Genomic DNA, 21627 nt, shown 5'->3' with positions numbered 1-21627 from the left:
TCCCTGTAATTCGAGAAATTACATCTGGTACCCCCGACGTATGTTTTTTTCCTAACAAATAGACCCCTTAGTTAGCCAAAATTCACTGAATTTACTAATACTAGCAAATAATTCGGATGAAAATTTATATATACCCCTGATTGACTTTTTATCGACCTATTATAGGTTGAACAAATATTTTCTAACCAAACTATCCGTATACATCTTTACATAAAAATGTATGTGAGGAGGTTTATTATCAGTTATAAGGATATTTTAGTCAAAAGATTTGTTTGACCTCTATTATGTGAGTAATAAGTGAATTACTACAAAAAAAAAAAAAAAGAATACAATTGCCTATACTTTCAATAGCTATAACTAAAACTGGTGGTAAAAAAAAAATAAAAGTGGTGGTAAAAAAATAATATTAACTATAATTAGATAAAATCGATGCAAAAATTTTTAACTTGTCCACCATGAAAAATATATTTTGCCATGGTAAGTATTTTATCGGCACTCCATGGTAAGTATTTTGCCATGAAAAATCACGGTCAACTACCGTTGCATGCAGTGAGCAATGACTATTTATTTGTAATTATAATAATTAGCCATATTTAAATATTATATTTCTTGTAGTGAATTGAGGATATATTTTATTAATACTAATAAATTCAATAAATTATTAACTGACGAATGAGCTTATTAAGACAAAAATAAAAATTTTAAATATTATATATAATTTTTTAAATCACACGAAATTTACGTATAATTATATTCAATATGAGAGAAGAACAATATAATTATTTTTATTTTTTAAATAATAATAATTTATACTATCAGGAATAAATAATTATTTTGTCGGGTGAATTGATTGACTTTAGGAGTTTCGTTTCTTAGAGAATCAATGTGACAGGTACACCAATGGAAATTCGAATACAGTTTCTTGGTTCTCAAAAATTCAGAGAGACGTGTTTGGTTTTGTTGTTACTTCTATACCTTTGAAAACTGTAATACAGCCAGAAATATCTTGTCTGGGCAGACTGAGTAAGGGAGCCTGTCCAAATATTTTATTGATTATTAGTATTCCCTTTTTGTTATATTATATAGAATTTATAATTATATAACAACTATTTTTATTTAGGGCCAACAAAATATCAACCATATAAATAATAGAAGTCAATACTAACAAAATAATAAGGGTATTTTGATCTATTTTGATGTTAAAAAAATGAAGAACTTAGAAGATCTTATAAAAAAATGGGACGAGCGTATTATTTTTTAAGAACTTGTAAAAATCAAAATATCATGTAGTAAAATTTTATAAATTAATAATATCGGGACCACATAATTTTATTAATTTAAAAAGATATTAATTAATGGATAAATTAATATTTTATTAATTTAAAAATTTATTTTTTCAGTTCAACAAACATATTTTATTCATCATAGCGGCAATTATACAATGTCTTAGCAACCAATAATTATGCGGAAGGAAGTACTTATAGTGGTTCGTCGCAAGTTTTTATTCCAGCATGAGAACGCATTGCCGGAGCTTCTGAATGCAATATGAAAAGTTAGAAATGGAATACAGTTAAATTTAAATTTTAAGAAGAAAAAAATAACAATAAAATCATATTTTACTAAATTGCCTTAGTTATATTTGTAATTTTATAAAATCATTAATTTATAACTGAAGGGACCATAAATTATTATAAGGGTCTTCCAGAAATTATTATCATATTAATTTATCAAAATTATTAATTCAGACCTCGACCCAAGTTAGGATCGAGAAAAATTCTTATTTCAGAGACATTATTAATTTAATTACAAAGATTTTTGGGAATCTTTTAAAATACGTAGAAAAACAATTGTCAAACAATTTAATAAAGTTTGTAACTCCCAAATATTTTGTAAGATATTTTAAAAAGTTTATAAACTCAACCAAACATCTTTTCAGGCACTATAATAAAAACATTATGAATTCAAATTTCACTGACGTAAATATTTATTTTGATCCTAATTTCATAAGTATATTTAAATACAAATACAAAACAAAAACTCCAATAAAATTGAGAAGAAAGATAAAAATAGAAACTGATGAAATAACATAATTTTATTTTTAAGAAAACAACCAAATTATCAAAATGATGCTCTTCAATTATAAAAGCATAGGTACTGAAACGTCTTTTATCAGTTCAGTTCAGAATAGAGAGAAGGAACAAACAACTTTTGAATAAAAAACAAATCGTTGTCATGAATTGAGCGGCCACCGTACATTGGATTTTGATAATTACAACTACGTAGCAGAGGCGGAGGTTAATTGCTGTTCTTTTATTTCCATGAATTTATACCGACCGCACATTCTTGTTCTAGTGAAAGAGCCCATCATCATCTTCAATAAATTATTATTTATATAAATTTAATTTTCGTATTTCTATTTTCAGGTTGTAGTTTTTGCATCCGATTCGTTTTCTATCTTTAAATTCAGACGTATCTTGCTATGCAATATATATATATATATATGTATATATAAAGTACAATAAATCATAAATGTTCAATAAAGAGGTATGATGTACTGTTTTCTCTGTTTATCTTCTCACATTGCATGAAGTTAAACTAAGTGCAGAACTCAAGTCTGCAAACAAACTCTTTCCCATTTATGTCTCTAAATTCATAGACTTTCTGATTAGTTTTGGTTCTTGATTTCTTTAAAACTATGTTCTTTTGTGTGTGTGTGTGTGTGAAAAGATTGATTTCTGAGGTCTGATATTGATTCTATCTTCTGCCCTTTATCATAAAATAGATTGAAAGTGGGAGAGGTGAGTGAAAATGGAAGGTGATGGGAGTGAGAAGCTGTTGAGGGCAGCAGAAGATGAGATTGAGGAAGAGAACTTGAAGAGCAAAATATGGGTAGAGAACAAGAAGATGTGGGTGGTGGCTGGACCTGCTATGTTCACCAGATTTTCAACGTTCGGTATAAATGTCATCAGCCAAGCATTTGTAGGCCACATTGGTTCCACAGAGCTGGCTGCCTATGCTCTTGTTTTCACTCTCCTTACAAGATTTGCCAATGGTTTACTGGTACTACTTGATGCTCTACAACTATGTCTATTGGTATTCTTTTCAGATGTAGCTGCATATATATGTATGTATTGTATATGTAATGATCGACGACTCTATAGGGTTGTTAGATTTTGTTTTCACTAAATCTATGTATTGGAACATCGTAACATAGTTTGTGAGACGTCTCGAAAAGTGGAGAGGAAAGAAAGGATGCAATAGTTGGTCTTGGCCTAATGTTGGGTTAGCCTCCATACTCGTGCGCCTAGTGGTACTCACTCTTGTGCTAGAAAAAGTCCGCTTAGTTCCAAATCAACAATCTTTGAAATGTTTTGATTGGCGGGCGGGGAGACTAATAATTATGTCTAGGAAACCAAGAGCGATTCCATTTGAAACTTTGGAGTTGCCTTTTCACGAGGGAAAACATTATGAACTTTTCGCTTGACATCTTTGCTTGGAATGTGCAGCTAGGATTGGCCAGTGGATTGGAAACTCTATGTGGGCAAGCCTACGGAGCAAAACAATACCACATGCTCGGGATATATCTCCAAAGATCATGGATTGTTTTGACTGTGTGCACGACTCTACTATTGCCGGTTTATATTTTTGCAGCCCCTATCTTAAAAGCTTTAGGACAGGATGAAGATATTGCGGAAGTGGCAGGGACAATTGCTCTGTGGTTCATTCCTGTGATATACTCCTTTATTGTATCGTTTACTTGCCAAATGTATTTACAAGCACAGAGCAAGAACATGATCATAGCATATTTGGCAGTGTTTTCGTTATCGATCCACTTGTTCCTCTCATGGCTTCTAACAACCAAGTACAATTTCGGTATAGCCGGCACTATGATATCAACAATCTTGGCATACTGGCTTCCGAACGTGGGGCAACTAATATTCGTCATCTCTGGGGGATGTCGAGAAACATGGAAAGGTTTCACAACCTTAGCCTTCAAAGATCTTTGGCCGGTTGTCAAGCTTTCTTTATCTTCTGGTGCAATGGTCTGGTAAGGCTACTGCACATTAACATGTCATCATCGTATTATAAGTCGAAAAGGAGATGATTACTTACATAAGTTTCTCTGTTTCTTTGTTGACAGTCTTGAGGTCTGGTACAATGCCATACTGATTCTTTTGACCGGAAACATGAAAAATGCCGAGGTTGAAGTTAGTGCTCTATCTATCTGGTACTACTCTTTCCGATTCTATGCTTAATCGCCTCCTCCTCCGGTTATGCAACACTTGAAAATCCTTTCTCTATATATTGCAGTCTTAACATCAGTGGTTGGGAAATGATGTTATCACTCGGTTTCATGGCTGCAGCAAGGTACACTTGTCATAGTTCTTTTCTCCCATCTTAGGCCACAATCCATAAGGCTTCTATTCTACATTGTAGCGTTCGTGTCGCAAATGAGCTTGGAAAGGGGGACTCTAAAGCCGCAAAGTTCTCAATTCTCAATATAGTGCTATCTTCTTTCGGCTTAGGGTTCGTGCTGTTTGTGTTCTTTCTGTTCTTCCGCGAACGTCTGGCTTATATATTCACAAAGGATCATGATGTGGCTGTGGAAGTCGGTCACTTGTCCCCTCTTCTGGCGTTCACCATACTTCTGAATAGTGTTCAGCCAGTTCTTTCTGGTGAGGCCTATATCTGGTTATTTATCCGACAGATGTATCTCTTGTTGCTTCTCATAAAATAATCAAACGCCCTCCACTGTCCACAAGCCTAAAATGTGTCGAAAGGAATGTCGTTTTACTGAATTAAGGCATACGTGATTTGAAGTTTCGATCTGATGAACAGGTGTTGCTGTTGGAGCTGGATGGCAGAGCGTTGTGGTATATGTGAACCTTGCTTCCTACTACTTGATAGGAATTCCCACTGGAGTTTTGCTTGGTTATGTCATCAAATTACAAGTTGAGGTAAGTTCCAAAAACATAACATTTGATTTGCAATCGACCAATAAAAGCTTATTTGAGCTCGGGTTTTATGAAAAGAACAAACCAAGAAAACGGACAATATTTGAAATGTAACTTGGACCGAAACTCAATTAGTAGAAAACTGATAATATATCTGTAAATTACTCGAGCTTGACTCATATTAGACTCGATTAGAACTCATTAACGTCTTTGATTCTCAATAAATTTATTATTATTCATTGATGGAATCTGCCATGAACTAAGCCTAACAAAGCATTCTTTTCCAGGGTGTCTGGATTGGAATGTTGATCGGCATGTTCATTCAAACTTTCATTCTACTCATAATAACACGAAAAACAGATTGGGAAAAACAGGTAATTCACATCACTTTGATCCTCCCCATTTTTTTCGAAAATCCATTGAAGGAAATGTGATGTTTCATCTCTTGAATCTGTTCTTGTGTCTCTTGTATAGGTTAGCATTGCTCGAAAAAGAGTTACAAGATGGTTTGTGGAAGTTGAACCTAATGGTACCTCCGGAGCAGCTTGATGAATGAATTCATATGTATATTTTAAATTAATTAGTAGGAACCACGTGCGTTGCACGTGATACTTATTATCTCGACAAAATTTATAAGTTTAATTAAGCAAAAATATAAAGTATTTCATAAATTAATAGATATTATTTTAAAATTTAATATGTACTTTATAAATGAAAAGATCTTATTGGTTAAGTTTAATGAATTTAAAATTTTAATAATTATTGTAAATATATTCAATGAAAATTCATAAATTATAAACTTTGGATTGTTTGAAAAACATAATTAGTAATAACTATGAATTTGTTTAAGAATTAATATAATAAAATTTTCAATTTCCTTTCTTGAACTTTTGTTTGTGTCCATTTACTTCCATCTTATTAGCTAAATTTATGCTACAGTATATTTGCATAATTAAATTAGAGTGTGTTAAGCTTGTATAAAGAACATTTTTTTTTTTCATGACTAAATTGATAAGTCATAAATTGATGACACAATAAATTTAATTGGGTTAAATCCATTTTGACCCCCTGTGATATATCAAAAATATAAAAAATCTCCCTATGAAATTTTTAATATAAAAAATTACCCCAATGACTAAAATACTCTTTCTAGTCAATCGATCAAATTAGGCTTATTAATATATAATTATTTTTAATTTATAATATATATAATTGATAACTATTAAAATATATTTATAATATATATAATTATAATTTATAAAAAAAATTCAAAATAACAATTATAACCCATAATTTATCCCCTCAAACATATATATAAATACTGGGTAAAATGTTTTTTGGTCGGAGTTTTTTTATCAATGCCATTTTAGTACCCCAAGTACTTGGAATGACACAATTGGTACCTGTAGTTTACCATTAATATTGTTTTAGAACCCCATTGATGTTTTCTATTATTTTGAAGCAATGACGATTTGGGCTTAGATTTATAAATAAAAATAATAAATACTCTTAATAAAAAATTTCATGAATATATTTTATTTTTATTTTAGCCATTCTACTTTTATTCTTCATAATTGATTCTCGAAATTGTAGTACTTTTATTATTTTTTTTGTATGCTTTTCTACATTTATTTAATATTATAAAAAATTCATTATTGAATAGTAACTTATACAATAATCAAGTAAGTACTCCGAAATATTTTTCCTAATTAATTAATATAATAAATATATAGGATATTAGTATTTATCGTCAAACATATTAAATTCTGATTGCAAAATTTTAAATTTTAATTCAATGGCTTAAATTTTACATTATAATTTTTCAAAATAAATATGAAAAAATTGAATTCTTTTAAATGTTGCAATACATCTTGAATTTTACTTTTAACATAATTAATTATGAAATAATGAACTGTCTTATAAATACTTATAACACTTTTAAGTAAGTGTATGAGTTTCTTTTCACAACAGGGAACAAATTACTTCCATTATTTCATTTTAAATTTTATAGGCCCTTGTAAATTAAATTTTTCTTAGGGTGTGTTTGGATTGACGGATTTGAATTTGAATGAAGGATTTGGAGAAAGGATTTCAAATAACTCAATTTGAAAGGTATTTAAAATCCATTCATATTCATCAAAACTTAGTTCAAAATTAAAACGAAAGGATTTGAAATCCTTTCTATTTCAAATTATCCGAACATATCCAAAGGATTTGATATGAAAAATTTAAAATTTATGATTTTAAATTCTTCAATCCAAATGCAACCTTAAAGTATTTAAAAATTTCTTCTACCGAATTAATCACGTAAAAATATTATTTTTTCTTTTTTATTGAAAATGAATATATTTATCATTGTTTAAATAATTTAAAGGCATTAGGACTATTAATTGGATTTGAAATGTTTTGTTGTTCATACCTCCTAGCTGCTGATAACCTGTGGGAATTCAGAAGTTGCAGTTGGCTTTCTCTTTTCTCATTCACATTAATTATTTATATATATATTAGATCTTAATCGAAGTATGCGATCTTGCACGACGATCTCGTTCACAGCCACGTACTCTACCAAGATAATGCTGGATCCTGAGGACAAGAAAGTACGTGAGGCTCATCGAGTGCGTCCTCGACTTAGACCTTCCAACGCTCAAATTAGTAAGGTCGAGTGAAAAATTTGCGATCAGTAACTAAGTAGGTCGAATATAATTAAATGCCAGTTACCTCAAATGATGATACGTCGGAGTATTTATAAGATCTAGGTAGTTATTGTTGTTTGAGCCACGTGTCCTCATCTAAAGAGTAGACATTCTCGATCGGACGGTCCCCGATATTTTGAAATCTTCTTTCTCCAAATGGGTCTGGATTTCGGGCTATCAAACCCGTTTCTCTGGATACGCCAATCCCGAGCTCATAATGACAAAAATATCCTTTATTGAGGATATTTTTGGTATTTCGCATTAAAATTGGGTTCCCCATCAATATTGTTGCTTGCCATAACTTCTTCCAGAAGTGCGGTACGCCCTCTTAATGCAGGTTTTCATTATTTATACCAAATAAAACACTTCCATTGGTTTATAAATTCTGGAATAAAGTTTTTTCTTTTATATTTAAAAATCAGGATAACCATTTATAGAGACCTCTCTTTAAGAATATGAAATTATATTTTTCTTGAAAAAAACCTTTAAATTATACTTGCACGTCGTTCTAAAAGTCTCCCATTTTATTAGAGTTTGAATGGAAAATGCTGATATCAGCAAAAAAATTATAAATTTTTGATTTTATGCCTAATTCAATATTCACTACAAGAAAACATGATATTATTGACAAAATATAAAGTGATAATTTTATATTCAGATAATTAACTCTCCTCGCCTCTCCTGAGGTTCAGTGTAATTATACATAGATCTCTCGTGGTCCGAAAAATTACATCTGGCATCCCTGAGATTTGCTTCCGTATAACAAATAAGTCTATGCATTAATTAAAATTCACTTAATTTGTGATATAACAAAAAAATTGAATGAAGTTGATATATAACCTCGATTGAGTTATTACTAACTTATTAAGGTAAAATAATTTTTTTCTGGCTAAACCACCATTATAATGGTAAATATATACCTCATCACATGTAGGAAAATCATATTTTTTGTTCCATATAATAGGTTCATTTTCAATTTAGTCACGTTTGTTACATTTTTCTCCCATTGCATCCAATACATTTTAAAAAAATTATCAATGTTATTCCCACACGACTTTTCCGTCCAATTTTTAATGAAAAAGTCATGTGAATTAAGTACGGCCACAAAGGCTGTATTGGTGGGCTAAAAATCATACGTAAACATCACATGCATGCTATAATTGACTTGAAGGAACAATAATTACATTTTCCTTGTCCTAATTTGCCACAAATTCCACCAAATCAAGAACCCTGAAATATAACCCACCCAAAATTAAATTAGAAATCAAAGAAATTGAACAGATAATTGTAGTCTACGGTACGAAGGAAGAGTGTAGGAAGTGAGAAGACATCTCAACCCAAACGACTAAACAAGAAAAATATTCAAAACATCATCAATACGTAAAACGACATTTTCACTCTCCATTTCAACATTGTAATAGCTACTTGAAGCTTTTCGATTTCTTCTTCCATGCTCTTCACTTTTTTATTGCAGCTTAAGTATAACAACATTAGATTTTCTACATAAATAATCACACTCACCTATAATGTCCCCCTAGTAAAATCTTCTACCTGGATTTTTGTGTGCCTATGAAGTCCTCAAATACGCCTTCGTCCCACAATAACATGCGCGGTTTTCATTTACCTAACTTCTTCTACTCTTGATGGACATGGGCCCCTCAACAGCTTGTAAAATTAATTTTTAGGGTGCAAAAATATTGTTGTAAGCCCTAACTTCCATTTTTCCTAATAAAGTCATTTTTTCCCACTAAAACAGACCAAGAAGTATACTCACTAATGGTCACGTGACTTTTTTTATTAAAAATTGGATTGAAAAGTCACGTGTGGGACTAACATTGAGAATTTTAAATGTATGGAACGCTATGTGTGAAAAGTGAAACAAATGAGCCTAAATTGAAATGAGCCTATGATATGGGACTGAAACTGCAAGATTTCCCTCCATGCATCAATGCATAAAGACGTGTGAGAGTAATTTGATCATAAAAAGATTTATTTGACCTGCATAAATTAGGTATAAGTCAACCCGCGTAAATATAAATTTTTTTTGCTAAAATCAGCCAATTCGGTGAATTTTGAGTAATAGAAGGAGTTATTTGTTAGACAGAAGTAAACTTCAGGAATGCTAGATGTAACTATCCAAACGGGAGTGTAATTATCCCGTTTATATTTATCACTAAAAGTATATATATATATATATATATATTAAGTGACAATACTTTTTATCTTGTCACTATATTATTATTAGTGACAAAAGTTCTATATAAAATTGTCACTAAATACAATAAGTGACACGTATATAATGACAACTTAAGACAACACAATATAATAGCAACTATTATTTATTATCATTAGGTCATCACTATACACGTGTCACTAATTGTATGTAATGACAACCTTATTCACATTTTGTTTGGTCACTTATTCTTGCTAATAACAATTTTTACAAAATATAATAATTATTAAAATCATAAAACTTATTATTGTTACAAAATAGACATTCTTATCATTAAATATACATAATTAGTGACAATATCAAAATTATCACTTGATTTTTATTTGTCGTTAATCTTCTATTTTTTTTTTTTTTTTTGTAATGATTCTGTATAAATTACTAATAACAGGTCTAGTTTTTTCATTCATCAATTGCTACTTTTTATTCAATAATAATAACTCGAAAGCAATACGTTTATAATAATTACACCCTTTGAGAGGATATTGCAAGTGGCCCACTCTCTCATCTACAACAGTGGATCAACCCGTTGCCCAAATTTAAAAGTATTTTACAGAATAAAGCGTGCTGGAAGGTCTCCTGTCCATGTCTAATTATTAGATGAAGACGAAGAGCTGGTGCTCTGCCCTGATGTCGGAATAGCAGCTGTTAGTGGAATGTGGGATAAAGGAGCCCTTTTTTCGGCGTCTTTATAAAAAAAAACTTTTAGTCCCAAAGATAGAGGGGCTAAAACCTTTAGGAGTTTTAATTTGATCCCATAATTTAAAGAAAAAATTTGACATATTTATTCTCATGTCGAGTTTTCCATGAAAAAAACTAGACATCCTTTATTTTATTATTATATTAATATTTTGTGTGTGAAATTATTAAATATATAATTTTAAACACAAATCACAACAATGTCCGCAACATTATCCACCTGGCCCCCAATCTCCAATATTTGTCCTTAAAAAGCACCTTATTGTCAAGAGGTATACTTTAAAATTCTCACATTACTCAAATTTTTAGTCTTAATTTATTTAAAATGATGGTACACACTTACAATTAATTAATATATGATATACAATAACATCTTATTATTTAGATCCCATCTTCACAAATATACACAAATACATATATCCAACCTAAAAACTAAAATATAAAATTAAAATATCACATAAATCACTATTTTTTATTTTTATGTTTTTGCTGTAAAAAAATAAAATAAAATTACCTGTCACAGAAAGGTCAGACAGTCTCTGAAAAGCTTTCATAAAGTATTTGACATAAAGACATCAAAAAAGGAAAAAAGGAAAAAGCTTATAATTTGAATAGAGTTCCACATGGAAAGATTTTTAGATAATTAACTTTTCTTTTCATTATCAGATATTTATGTCATTTTTTATTTAATCACCATTACAAATTAAAATAACTCTAAAAGATTATAAATTGATTATAAAGATTAGAGAATTGCCGGAAAAAATGTGTTGTATGTCACGTGGTCGTTATTTTTTAAAGTAGAGAGAAATGGTAGTGCGAACAATCCATTATTTATTTATTTATTTTTATCAATTTTCTAATAGATATTAGCAAGAGAACTGAAAATGAGATTTTTTTAGATTATAAGCCTATTTTCAAGAACCTAGTAAGCAATAAAATCAAAAGTATACCGAATTAAAGTTATGAAATGAAAAATGCTATTTTCCTATTAATTAATATAGCTCTTGCAAGGTAAGAAGTAGGGGTTTTCATATTTCGGTTTGATTTTATAAAAATAAAATATTTGGTTTTAAATGGTCGGATTTTTTTTTTTCATTGTTCGGTGACTGAATCGAATCGAAAAATTAATTTTTTTATATATTTTAATTTTATTAATTATAACTTTACTCTTTCTCATCTCTCTCTTCTAACTCGTTCCTCAATCTTCAATTCTTCCATTTTTAAATATTTAAAATCTGCTATTTTAGTTCATATTATCTAATAACTAGCTTAATTAACAATTTTGTACATTTTGATAATATTTATGTAAATAAATATTTAATATAGTGCATATGAATTCTATCATTACAATTTCAATCCATTACGACAAAATGTATTTAGTCACTATATATTATTTGAATATTAAATATTGTACTATTAAAATTTGAATTTAAATTTTTATTTTGATTTTGGATTAAAAGAATGGATTGTTATTGTATTCTTTTTATTTGAAATTTTGAATTGCATTTGTAAATATTTTATTCATTGTACATTTTATTTTTTAGATTTTGATAATTTTGTACAGGTACTTTTGGACAAAATTAAAAATAATACTAAATTATTTATATATTTTTTTTATAAATAAATAGGTTTTTCGATTCAAAGCCAAAAAAAATCGAAAAGAAAAAAAATCGAAAAGAGTTCGGTTATAAACGAAATGAACAGGCCTAGTAAGAAAAAGGGAGATGTGGTGTAATCACACATAGACAATATATGGTTTGTTAAATTATATATAGTAACCCTGTTATTCATTTTCGTCTAACAAATTTATTAATCCTCTAGTCAAAAATTCACAAAATTTATTGATAATAGTCAAAAAATTGAATGAAAATCTATATTTAACCCCAATTGACTTATTACTGATTAGTTTCAGACCGAACAATTATTTTATGACCAAACTATCTTTATAAGTGTGAAAATATACCTCCTCACATACATTAGCATGTGAAGCTGTATAAAGGCAATTTGGTCAAGAATTCATTTAACCTGCAACAAGTCAGTAATAAATCAATTAAGAGAAAATATGAATTTTCTTTTTATTTTTTTGTCGATATCAACAATTTTTTAAATTTTGACTAACGAATGAATCCATTTGGTAAACAAAAAGAAATTCAAACAATAGATGTCATTTTCAACTCACAAGTGGTTTACGTACAATTACGTTGAATCTCATAAAAGAGCGGCGGCATTATTCCTAAGAAAAGCCAAAGACATTGATTTTAAAATTATAATAGAATACCTTTTTATCATACCAATTTTTAAATACTCAAAATTTCATGTTATTTATTTATTTTCTATCTTTTTTTTCTGATACAATATAGTGTAAAATAAGTAAGCATTAGATACAGAATCTGTGCTGTCAAAATGTAGATGGCCTAAAATTCCTTTAATCATACTTTCTTTTACAAATTACTATATTTTAATTAAGTAATTTTATAATAATTTTCTACTTATATATAATTGAAGTTAATTCACTTTATTAGTTTGGTAAATTATTTATTTTGTTTTTTATAATTTTCATTCAATTAAAAGAATGCAATCAAAATTTAAATTATGCATCCATCCAACGTGTTTCAATCGTTAACGTATACCAATATTTTTGTTATGTTGATAAAATTTCTAAGTTAGTGTATATATATATACACACATGCAGCTTCTTAGTGCATGAAACCAGACGGGACATCGACATTTCATCAGCAACAGAAGAGAGAAAAATCAACGGAACAAGAAAGGGAGAGTGGAGGGCTGAACTCTGCTGCTGCTCTTCTTAGTTCTCTATATATAAAATTCTTTCCATGTGAGTGAGATATCATCTGTGTATATGTGTGCGTGTATTAGGTGTGATGATTGATTCTGTCTTTCTGCTGTGTATCACGGAATAGAGAGATCAGTAAAATGGAAGGTGAGACAAACGAGAAGCTGTTGAGGGCAGTAGAAGATGAGAACAATGGGAGCAAAGAAGAGGATCTCAAGGGTAAAATATGGATGGAGAACAAGAAGATGTGGGTGGTGGCTGGCCCAGCTATTTTCACCCGATTCTCGACGTTCGGTATAAATGTCATCAGCCAAGCATTTATAGGCCACATTGGCTCCACAGAGCTGGCTGCTTTTGCTTTGATTGCCACTCTTCTTGCAAGATTTGCCAATGGTTTATTGGTATACTACTTCATACCTTCTCTGTTTATCATTCTTGTAGTTCTTGGAATTTGATTTCTTCACATCAAACTGATTGGGAAATTGCAAGACTGTTTGTGAAACGGATGAAGAAATGATAAGGAAAAACAAATGCAAGAACACACAATTTTTACTTGATTCGGAATATAATTTCGTGTGATTAACAAAGATGCATTAGGGAAGCTGTAAGTCTAGATTTGTCAGCTCACTGTAGAGTTGATGTGTGATAATTGGTCGTAGGTGTACGTTGGGTCAGATTTCACGTTTCACAGTAAATGGTTCTATCTCTTGTGCGGGAATAAGGGCACGTATTATGATTTGATTGTCGGATAGAGAGACTATAAAATGTGGATTATAAGGTATAGGTAAGATCAAGAACATGTCAATTTGAAACATGAAAGTTGCCTTTTGATGAGGTAAAACATTGTGAACTTTTCACCTGAAGTTTCTGATTCCAAACCTGAAGCTAGGAGCGGCGAGTGGATTGGAAACTCTATGTGGGCAAGCCTACGGAGCACGACAATACCACATGCTCGGGATATATCTGCAACGATCATGGATTGTTTTGATTGTAACCACAACTCTACTAGTGCCCATTTATATTTTTGCAGCCCCTATCTTAAAAGCTTTTGGACAGGATGAAGTTATTGCAGATGTGGCGGGGAATATTGCTCTCTGGTTCATTCCTGTGATATACTCCTTTATCCTATCATTCAGCTGCCAAATATTTTTACAAGCACAAAGCAAGAACGTGATCATCACATACTTGGCAGCGTTTTCATTATCATTCCACGTTATCCTGTCGTGGCTTCTAACAGTTAAGTACAAATTCGGTCTGAAAGGCGCTTTGATATCAACAATTTTGGCATATTGGCTTCCAAACGTGGGGCAATTTGTATTCGTTGTCTGTGGAGGATGTCAAGAAACATGGAAGGGTTTCACAACCTTAGCCTTCAAAGATCTTTGGCCGGTTATCAAGCTTTCTTTATCGTCTGGTGCTATGCTCTGGTAAGGCCTAATCCAGCTAAAATGCCGTTCCATGAATTCATTAACTTGGCATCTTTTGGTACTCATATTGTTACCCATTTCATGCAAAGTTACGAATTGTTTAGGTCTACGACGAGATAATAACATGAAAACATAGCTTTTGAAACTATTACCTATGGATTTCTGGCAGAGGATTGTCTTTCGTTAACCTCAATTATTGTTTTCTATGGTGACAGTCTCGAACTCTGGTACAATGCCATACTGATTCTTTTGACAGGAAACTTGAAAAACGCAGAGGTTGAACTTGATGCTCTTTCTATCTGGTACTACTCTCTCTGTTCTCTTTAATTTCCTCATCCTGTGTTTATACAAAACTTGAAAATCCTTTCCTTACTTCAGTCTTAGCATCAATGGTTGGGAAATGATGATATCGCTTGGTTTCATGGGCGCAGCAAGGTATTCTTTTCGTACTTACAGTTGTCTTATAGGCCATGAAAGCTAACAAAACTGGATCTCGATCCATGATGTTCCAACTTTATATTGCAGCGTTCGGGTCTCAAATGAACTTGGGAAAGGGGATTCTAAAGCAGCAATATTCTCAATTGTGAACATAGTGCTAACTTCTTGTTCCATTGGATTCCTGCTGTTTGTATTTTTCCTGTTATTCCGGGAACATCTAGCCTATATATTCACGAAAGATCATAATGTGGCTGCGGCAGTCGCTCACTTGTCGCCTCTTTTGGCGTTTTCCATACTTTTGAATAGCGTTCAACCAGTTCTTTCTGGTGAGGCTATATTCGGTTATTGATCTGATCGATATATTTCTTGTTGCTTCTCCAAATAACCAAACATCGTCAACTAACCAAAATACGTGCTGATAGAATGTCTAGCTTCTTGCTATGTTAAGCACATTGTGATGGAAAGTTTTGATGTGAACAGGTGTTGCTATTGGGGCTGGATGGCAGAGTGTTGTGGTATATGTGAACCTTGCTTGCTATTACTTGATAGGAATTCCCACTGGATTTTTGCTTGGTTATGTCATCAAATTACAAGTTGAGGTAAGTTTCCAACACGACCACCTGGATGATATCGGTACCATATTCTCTCATATTACACCCATAGTAGTAAACCTATTTAAACAAGTCAATGTTCGACTTAACCTAACTTGTTCAAGCTTGATCTCTGAACAATCAAATCGAGCTTAAACTCACTTTTTGAAACATGATATAGGAAAAAAGAAATGTTTGACTAGACTCAAACTTGTTCTACGCACTTGCAGGCGTCAAAATCGTTGGTTCTTTCATGATCCCGACACCTTCATATTTACGAGTTTGTTATACCTCGATGCTATTTGTCATTAACTAGCATGTTTTCACAGGGTGTTTGGATTGGAATGCTAATCGGCACGTTCATTCAAACTATCATTCTGCTCATAATAACAATAAGAACAGATTGGGAAAAACAGGTGCACATCCCTTTAATCTATTCTCCATTTATTTTGCTGAGATTTCATTGAACAAATGTGATGTCTTAAATCCCTTCTTGAGTCTCTGCAGGTCTACATTGCTCGCACAAGAGTTAATAGATGGTTTGTGGAAGCTAAACCTACTGATAACTCAGGGGCCACTTGATGAACAAATTTTGTATACTCGAATGTGATTTTTTGAGCGAAAGTTTATATACCTCTTAATTTGTGTAATAATGCCGATGTTCTTGGGGCTTTTCCAAAAAGTATAGGTGGTTTGTATAAATGATGACAATTTTCTGGTAAATTTATGTGTAATTTTAAGAAGGTATGAGTGTTTTGTATAAATAGACCATTGATCACGAATAGATGTAATGATCCTTTTTTTAATAGCTTGCAATTTTTTTTTTTTAATAATTTCACTTGGGCTTCAGCTTAGGTCATCACCACGACTTAGGATATGCCTTCAAAATTACACTCTAATACAATATTTACACTCGCAAAAAGAATCAAATTCACAACTATTTAATTGATAGTAACACGTTCTTAGCAACTGATCCAATAAGTATTTGCCAGCTCATTTTTGTTTGATTTAATAATCTTTAATGATGTTAAAGTGTTACAAACACTCCTTTAATTATAAAATTCAATATTACAAAGTTATCATTTAAAAGTTTTTAAAAAAAGTAGTAATAGGACAACTGAACTTATTGATTTGTTCTATAAGGAGGCAATCGTAATTCAATTCAAATAAATTCATTATTTCTCTAATTTAAAGTGAATTAATATAATTTATAAATCTTGTTAAAGAAGTTAGAATATTGATTAAATATGCTACGTAAACCTACTTACTAATGCAAGTGCTCATTTTTTTATTATTCATTACAAATTATGAAAATTGTATATGAGTAGCAGTTAGAATATTATTTGATCCTCTGCACTGTTAACTTATGATTTTTAAACTTAATTACTTAAAAATGATAATCTACAAAAGTTACTGTTGCATGGAGGGCCTAATTATTATTAGAAGCCAATGAGTTTCAAACCCTCAAAATACAAAACAGATTACAAATTACAGATCAAAATACACTAAGTATCAAAGCAGTAAAAATCGAACACACAAAAAGCTCAGAGAGCCGTATTTTGGCTTTACTCACGATCACGGAGATTGGCAGCCTAAAATACACCCACGGTTGCTGAAGTTCGGCACAAAACCCTTTGGCCACAAAAGGTCCCTTTTTCTCACACTTAGTTCTTGCACACACTAAGTTACCCACAACCACGAACCGATCACATATTTAAGGTGACTTTAGTTGCAGGTTAATGGAGGAGGATGGTGGTGACGAAGTCCCAGTAGCCATGGAAACCGAGGCAAGAAGAAGAGAAACAAATAAGATGGCGTTATTAAAGAGAGGAAGAGAGAAAGACCGATTAATGAATGAGAGGTTAGGATTTTATTTTTCAGCACTTGAGTCGGGTCGGGTCAGGTCGGGTCGTGGGCTTGAGCTTGGGCCGTCCAAATGGATAGTTGAGCCTACCATTTGGTCCTGTGCCATAAATTTTTTCAACAGTTACAATGAAATACATCGGTAAGCTTTTTAAAATAAAACAAATAATATTTGATGTCAGAAAGAATAGCACCACAATCTATAAATTCTATAAAGTGTTACAAAGTATGTATAAGCATAATCATCAAGGTCGAATTCAGTATGAATTAATTTTTCAAACATTTTTTTGTAAGAGAAGAAGAGAGATGAACTATTAAAATCCCAAAATACGGCCAAATACATACCTTTCTTAGTCATATTTTTCATATTTTCTAACAAAATAGTCGACAACTATACTGAGTTTGAACTCTTCTCACACCTTTGTAGAAGCTTGCAAGAGACAATGATCGGTGGATTGTTTTATGCATCTTTGGAGTAGGCGAGTAGTGATGCCCAAGAGAAGAGGAAAATAACAAAGGCACCAAAACTATGATGTCTGTTCATTTCACACATGTCTTTCAATTTTCATGGTCTTTTTCTAATTTTTTTTTTTTTGGCCACTTACAATGAGTAGAAAGGTAAATTGATCACTTCTGTAGAGTGTTTTGACATCTTTTAAAATCAGGGGTACTAAATATAATTTTTTAAATTACAAGAGATTTACCTGTAATCGGACCAAACTTTAGGGAAGAGAGTGTAATTATCTCTTAAATATACTAAGTAAACCTACTTTAACAAAATTCAAATATACAAGTGCTCCTTTCATATTATTCATTACAAATTATGTAAATTACATATGAGTAGGGAGTTTAGTTAGAATATTATTTGATCCTTTGTGCTTTTAACTTTAGATTTGTAAACTTGATTAACATTAAAATAATGGAAAAAATCACAATAAATTGCATGAGTGAGCATTCTAAAATAAACTAAATAATATTTGATGTTAGAAAAAATAGCAGCACATCTATAGGTTCAATAAAATATTTTAAAATATATGTAATAAGCATAGTCAATATTATATTAAATAACTAAATTTAAAATCTAACTATAATATTTGCTATTGAAATATAATTAATATAACTATTAGGCAACAAGATACAAAATATAATTATTTTATACTAAGGGTTTATTCAATTTGGATTATTTCTTCTTAAAATTAATAAACAATTAGTATAGCAATAAATTTCAAAACATTTAAAACTAAAAATATATCAATAAAAGAATATAAAAAAATATAATGTGTATAATTAATATTACTAAAACAAGATAAAATTTTATAAAGTTGAGGATAAACATTAATAACTATTAAAGGTAACAATTTAGAAATAACTATATACTAACATATTAGTCTGTAAACTAAATTTCAATTGTATATACTAGCAAAAGAAAATATATTGTTTTTTAGGAATAAACTTATAAAAAATTAAGTTAAGGGTAACAAAAATAGATACGTATTAGAAATAAAAATAGTTATCGACAAATAAAAACATTAATATTTATTAAATAGAAACGTCTTATTATTTGATTTTTTAATATTGCATAAATATATATGCACATAAAAGATTAAGTGGGTGTTCGGCTAAGCTTATGAGCTCTCTAAAATATCTTTTATGATGTTTGAAAATTTATAAAGTTTATAAAATTGCTTGGTATTTTTTTTTTTTTAATAAAGCTTATAAGATCTTGAAATAAGATATTCATTATCTTATAAGTTCTTTAAGTTCAACCAATCTATTTTATAAGATCTTTTAAAATCTTTAATTTTAATATTCAACAAACAAAATCAGTCTTACAATTTTGTTAGTATTTTATCTTTATCCTTCATATAATTGACATTTTTATTTTTGTTACCATAACTATGGCGAGTGTCGTTTTTGGTACTATAACATAAAAAAATACGCCTTTTTGCTCCCAAGTTAATGACAGAGGCCATGTTCCTTGCACGTGGGTGTTAATGGCCTTTACCTCCTATTCGTTCACGTGACTTTGACTTCAAAGGTCATGTTTAATTATACCAAAACTGCAAAAAAAAATATATATATATTTTCTTTTGGTACCATTAAAAGAAAAAAAATATATTTTGACCAACTTTGAGTTTTTATTTTTTATAAAAATAAAAATATTAGAAAAATTTTATTTTAATATATATAATAAAATAGATCTAGAATTATAATTGTTTCTATTTAAAATAATTTCTAAGATATTTTCTATTTTTTAAATTAAATTATTATTTGGTCTAAAAATATATTAATATTTGATCACAAACTATAAAAACTAAAATTTATTTTTGGAGTAAAAGTATTTAGATATATTTTTTTATTAAATAATAAATTAATTTTTAAATTAAAATTATTTACATTCTAGATAAATTATAGCAACTATTAATTTTTTTTAAAATTAAATTTTTATTTTGTTTGATATTATTTTAACAAACTTTAACCATAAATTATAAGAAATAAAGTTTTATTTTTAAAAAATTAAAAAAGAAATTTTATTTTAATATAAATAATAAAATAGTTTATAATTTTTTTTTATTTTAGATGAATTCTAACAAATTCTAATTATTTTTAAAACTAAATTATTATTTATTCTAAAAATATTTTGATAAACTATGATCGAAAAAAGTAAGAAATAAATTTTAGTTTTATTTCTAATATTTATCTCTAATGTAAATAACTATAATTTAAAAATTCATTTATTATTTAATAAAATGAAATTTATCTAATACTTTTATTCAAAATAAATTTCAATTTTTTATTAACTTTTTCTCAAATATTAACATATTTTTAAACCAAATAATAATTTAATTTTAAAATAGTAAAATAGATCCTAGAAATTATCTGAAATAAAAATAATTATAATTTTATAACTCTTTATTATATATATAAAAATAATACTTTTCTAATATGGTGAAAAAAAAAATGAAGTGAGGAAAGAATATGAAGGGAAAATGAAATTGGGATGTTGGAAGCCTAACTTATGCCAAAGTTTCCTCCTTTTTTGTAGCATCACGTGCTTTTTTTCTCCAAAATGATGGGGTTAACGGCAGTTAACGGAGCATAACAGTTATGTGGGCCGCACATGACTTTATGAGATAAAAAATGATTATTTTTTAGTTTAATGGTACCAAAACTCAAATTCACAATAATTGTGGTACCAAAAATGAAAATTACCTTTTTTAACGATACCAAAAATTTTTTTTTGCCCTATATAAAACACTCTAACATGTAATTATAAGGTTACCCAAATATTTTAAGAGTTTATCTCCAAAATATAATTCCATATTTTTAAACTCTTAAAATATTTTACAAGACGTTTCGAATGTGTTTAGTCGAACACCATCTAAGTTTATAAAAAATGTTATATGTTATTGAATAAGAAATAGACAATTAGATTCATATCAATGAGATCAAGAAATAACACAGAAAATATCAAATTAGAAATTACAAATAAAGGCATAAAATAACATTTATGCAATAATATTTTAATTTGACACTAATTTATTCCGACTACAAGATCATCAAATATAATAATTAGTAAATATAAAATCGAAACTTTTGGTTTTTAAGAATTATTATTTTTTATTTAATAGTAACAAGTAAATCTTAAAATGAATTACAAAAAATAAAATTAAATTGCTTTAAATACCTATTATCAATTCTTTTTAAATATAATTGTATATCCTAATGTTTCAATGATAGACATATATATATATATAAATAAAATTATAAGTTTAATATTTTTTGCAATTAATTGATGTACTGATCACTTCTAAATATATGATTTTACAATACACGTCATGCATTCTAATATATATATATAGCATCTATATATATATATATACACACATATATGATTTACTTATATTGTTATCTACAACCAAAATTGAAGCTATTTT

At 29.5% G+C, this 21627-nt stretch overlaps 2 protein-coding genes across 4 annotated transcripts; both read left to right on the top strand.

The window, feature by feature from the left end:
• Window positions 1-2147: 2147 nt before the first annotated feature.
• On the top strand, window positions 2148-5652 carry LOC105155766 (protein DETOXIFICATION 21). Of its 3 annotated transcripts, none has more exons than XM_011071712.3 (9): window positions 2148-2294; window positions 2783-3060; window positions 3507-4048; window positions 4142-4228; window positions 4312-4368; window positions 4438-4676; window positions 4840-4958; window positions 5243-5329; window positions 5430-5652. In XM_011071712.3, the coding sequence occupies exons 2-9, from the start codon at window positions 2809-2811 to the stop codon at window positions 5502-5504; spliced, it is 1458 nt and encodes a 485-aa protein (XP_011070014.1). In that variant the 5' UTR covers window positions 2148-2294; window positions 2783-2808; the 3' UTR covers window positions 5505-5652. The 3 variants fall into 3 exon arrangements, with proteins under 3 accessions (XP_011070014.1, XP_011070015.1, XP_088731832.1); XM_011071713.3 differs by lacking the exon at window positions 2148-2294 and adding an exon at window positions 2393-2544; XM_088875706.1 differs by lacking the exon at window positions 2148-2294 and adding an exon at window positions 2594-2612.
• A 7618-nt stretch (window positions 5653-13270) lies between these two features.
• On the top strand, window positions 13271-16632 carry LOC148789214 (protein DETOXIFICATION 21-like). The gene is made up of 9 exons (XM_088878012.1): window positions 13271-13413; window positions 13499-13772; window positions 14257-14798; window positions 15014-15100; window positions 15177-15233; window positions 15324-15562; window positions 15717-15835; window positions 16156-16242; window positions 16334-16632. The coding sequence occupies exons 2-9, from the start codon at window positions 13512-13514 to the stop codon at window positions 16406-16408; spliced, it is 1467 nt and encodes a 488-aa protein (XP_088734138.1). The 5' UTR covers window positions 13271-13413; window positions 13499-13511; the 3' UTR covers window positions 16409-16632.
• Window positions 16633-21627: the final 4995 nt, after the last annotated feature.

The sequence above is a fragment of the Sesamum indicum genome, linkage group LG2 (genome assembly GCF_026168435.1).
Source record: "Sesamum indicum cultivar Baizhima isolate 11 linkage group LG2, ASM2616843v1, whole genome shotgun sequence".
NCBI lineage: Eukaryota > Viridiplantae > Streptophyta > Magnoliopsida > Lamiales > Pedaliaceae > Sesamum > Sesamum indicum.
The sequence above is the reverse complement of the archived record's forward strand: the minus strand, read 5'-3'. Positions and strand labels throughout refer to the sequence as shown.

What these genes read in the sequence shown, in the direction of transcription:
- LOC148789214 (XM_088878012.1), top strand. Translation starts at nt 13,512, where the DNA reads ATGGAAGGTGAGACAAACGAGAAGCTGTTGAGGGCAGTAGAAGATGAG. An exon ending in CGTTCAACCAGTTCTTTCTG is followed by an intron (nt 15,563 to 15,716) that starts GTGAGGCTATAT and finishes TGATGTGAACAG; the next exon opens with GTGTTGCTATTGGGGCTGGA. An exon ending in GAACAGATTGGGAAAAACAG is followed by an intron (nt 16,243 to 16,333) that starts GTGCACATCCCT and finishes GAGTCTCTGCAG; the next exon opens with GTCTACATTGCTCGCACAAG.
- LOC105155766 (XM_011071712.3), top strand. Translation starts at nt 2,809, where the DNA reads ATGGAAGGTGATGGGAGTGAGAAGCTGTTGAGGGCAGCAGAAGATGAG. An exon ending in GTTAGTGCTCTATCTATCTG is followed by an intron (nt 4,229 to 4,311) that starts GTACTACTCTTT and finishes TATATATTGCAG; the next exon opens with TCTTAACATCAGTGGTTGGG. An exon ending in TGTTCAGCCAGTTCTTTCTG is followed by an intron (nt 4,677 to 4,839) that starts GTGAGGCCTATA and finishes TCTGATGAACAG; the next exon opens with GTGTTGCTGTTGGAGCTGGA.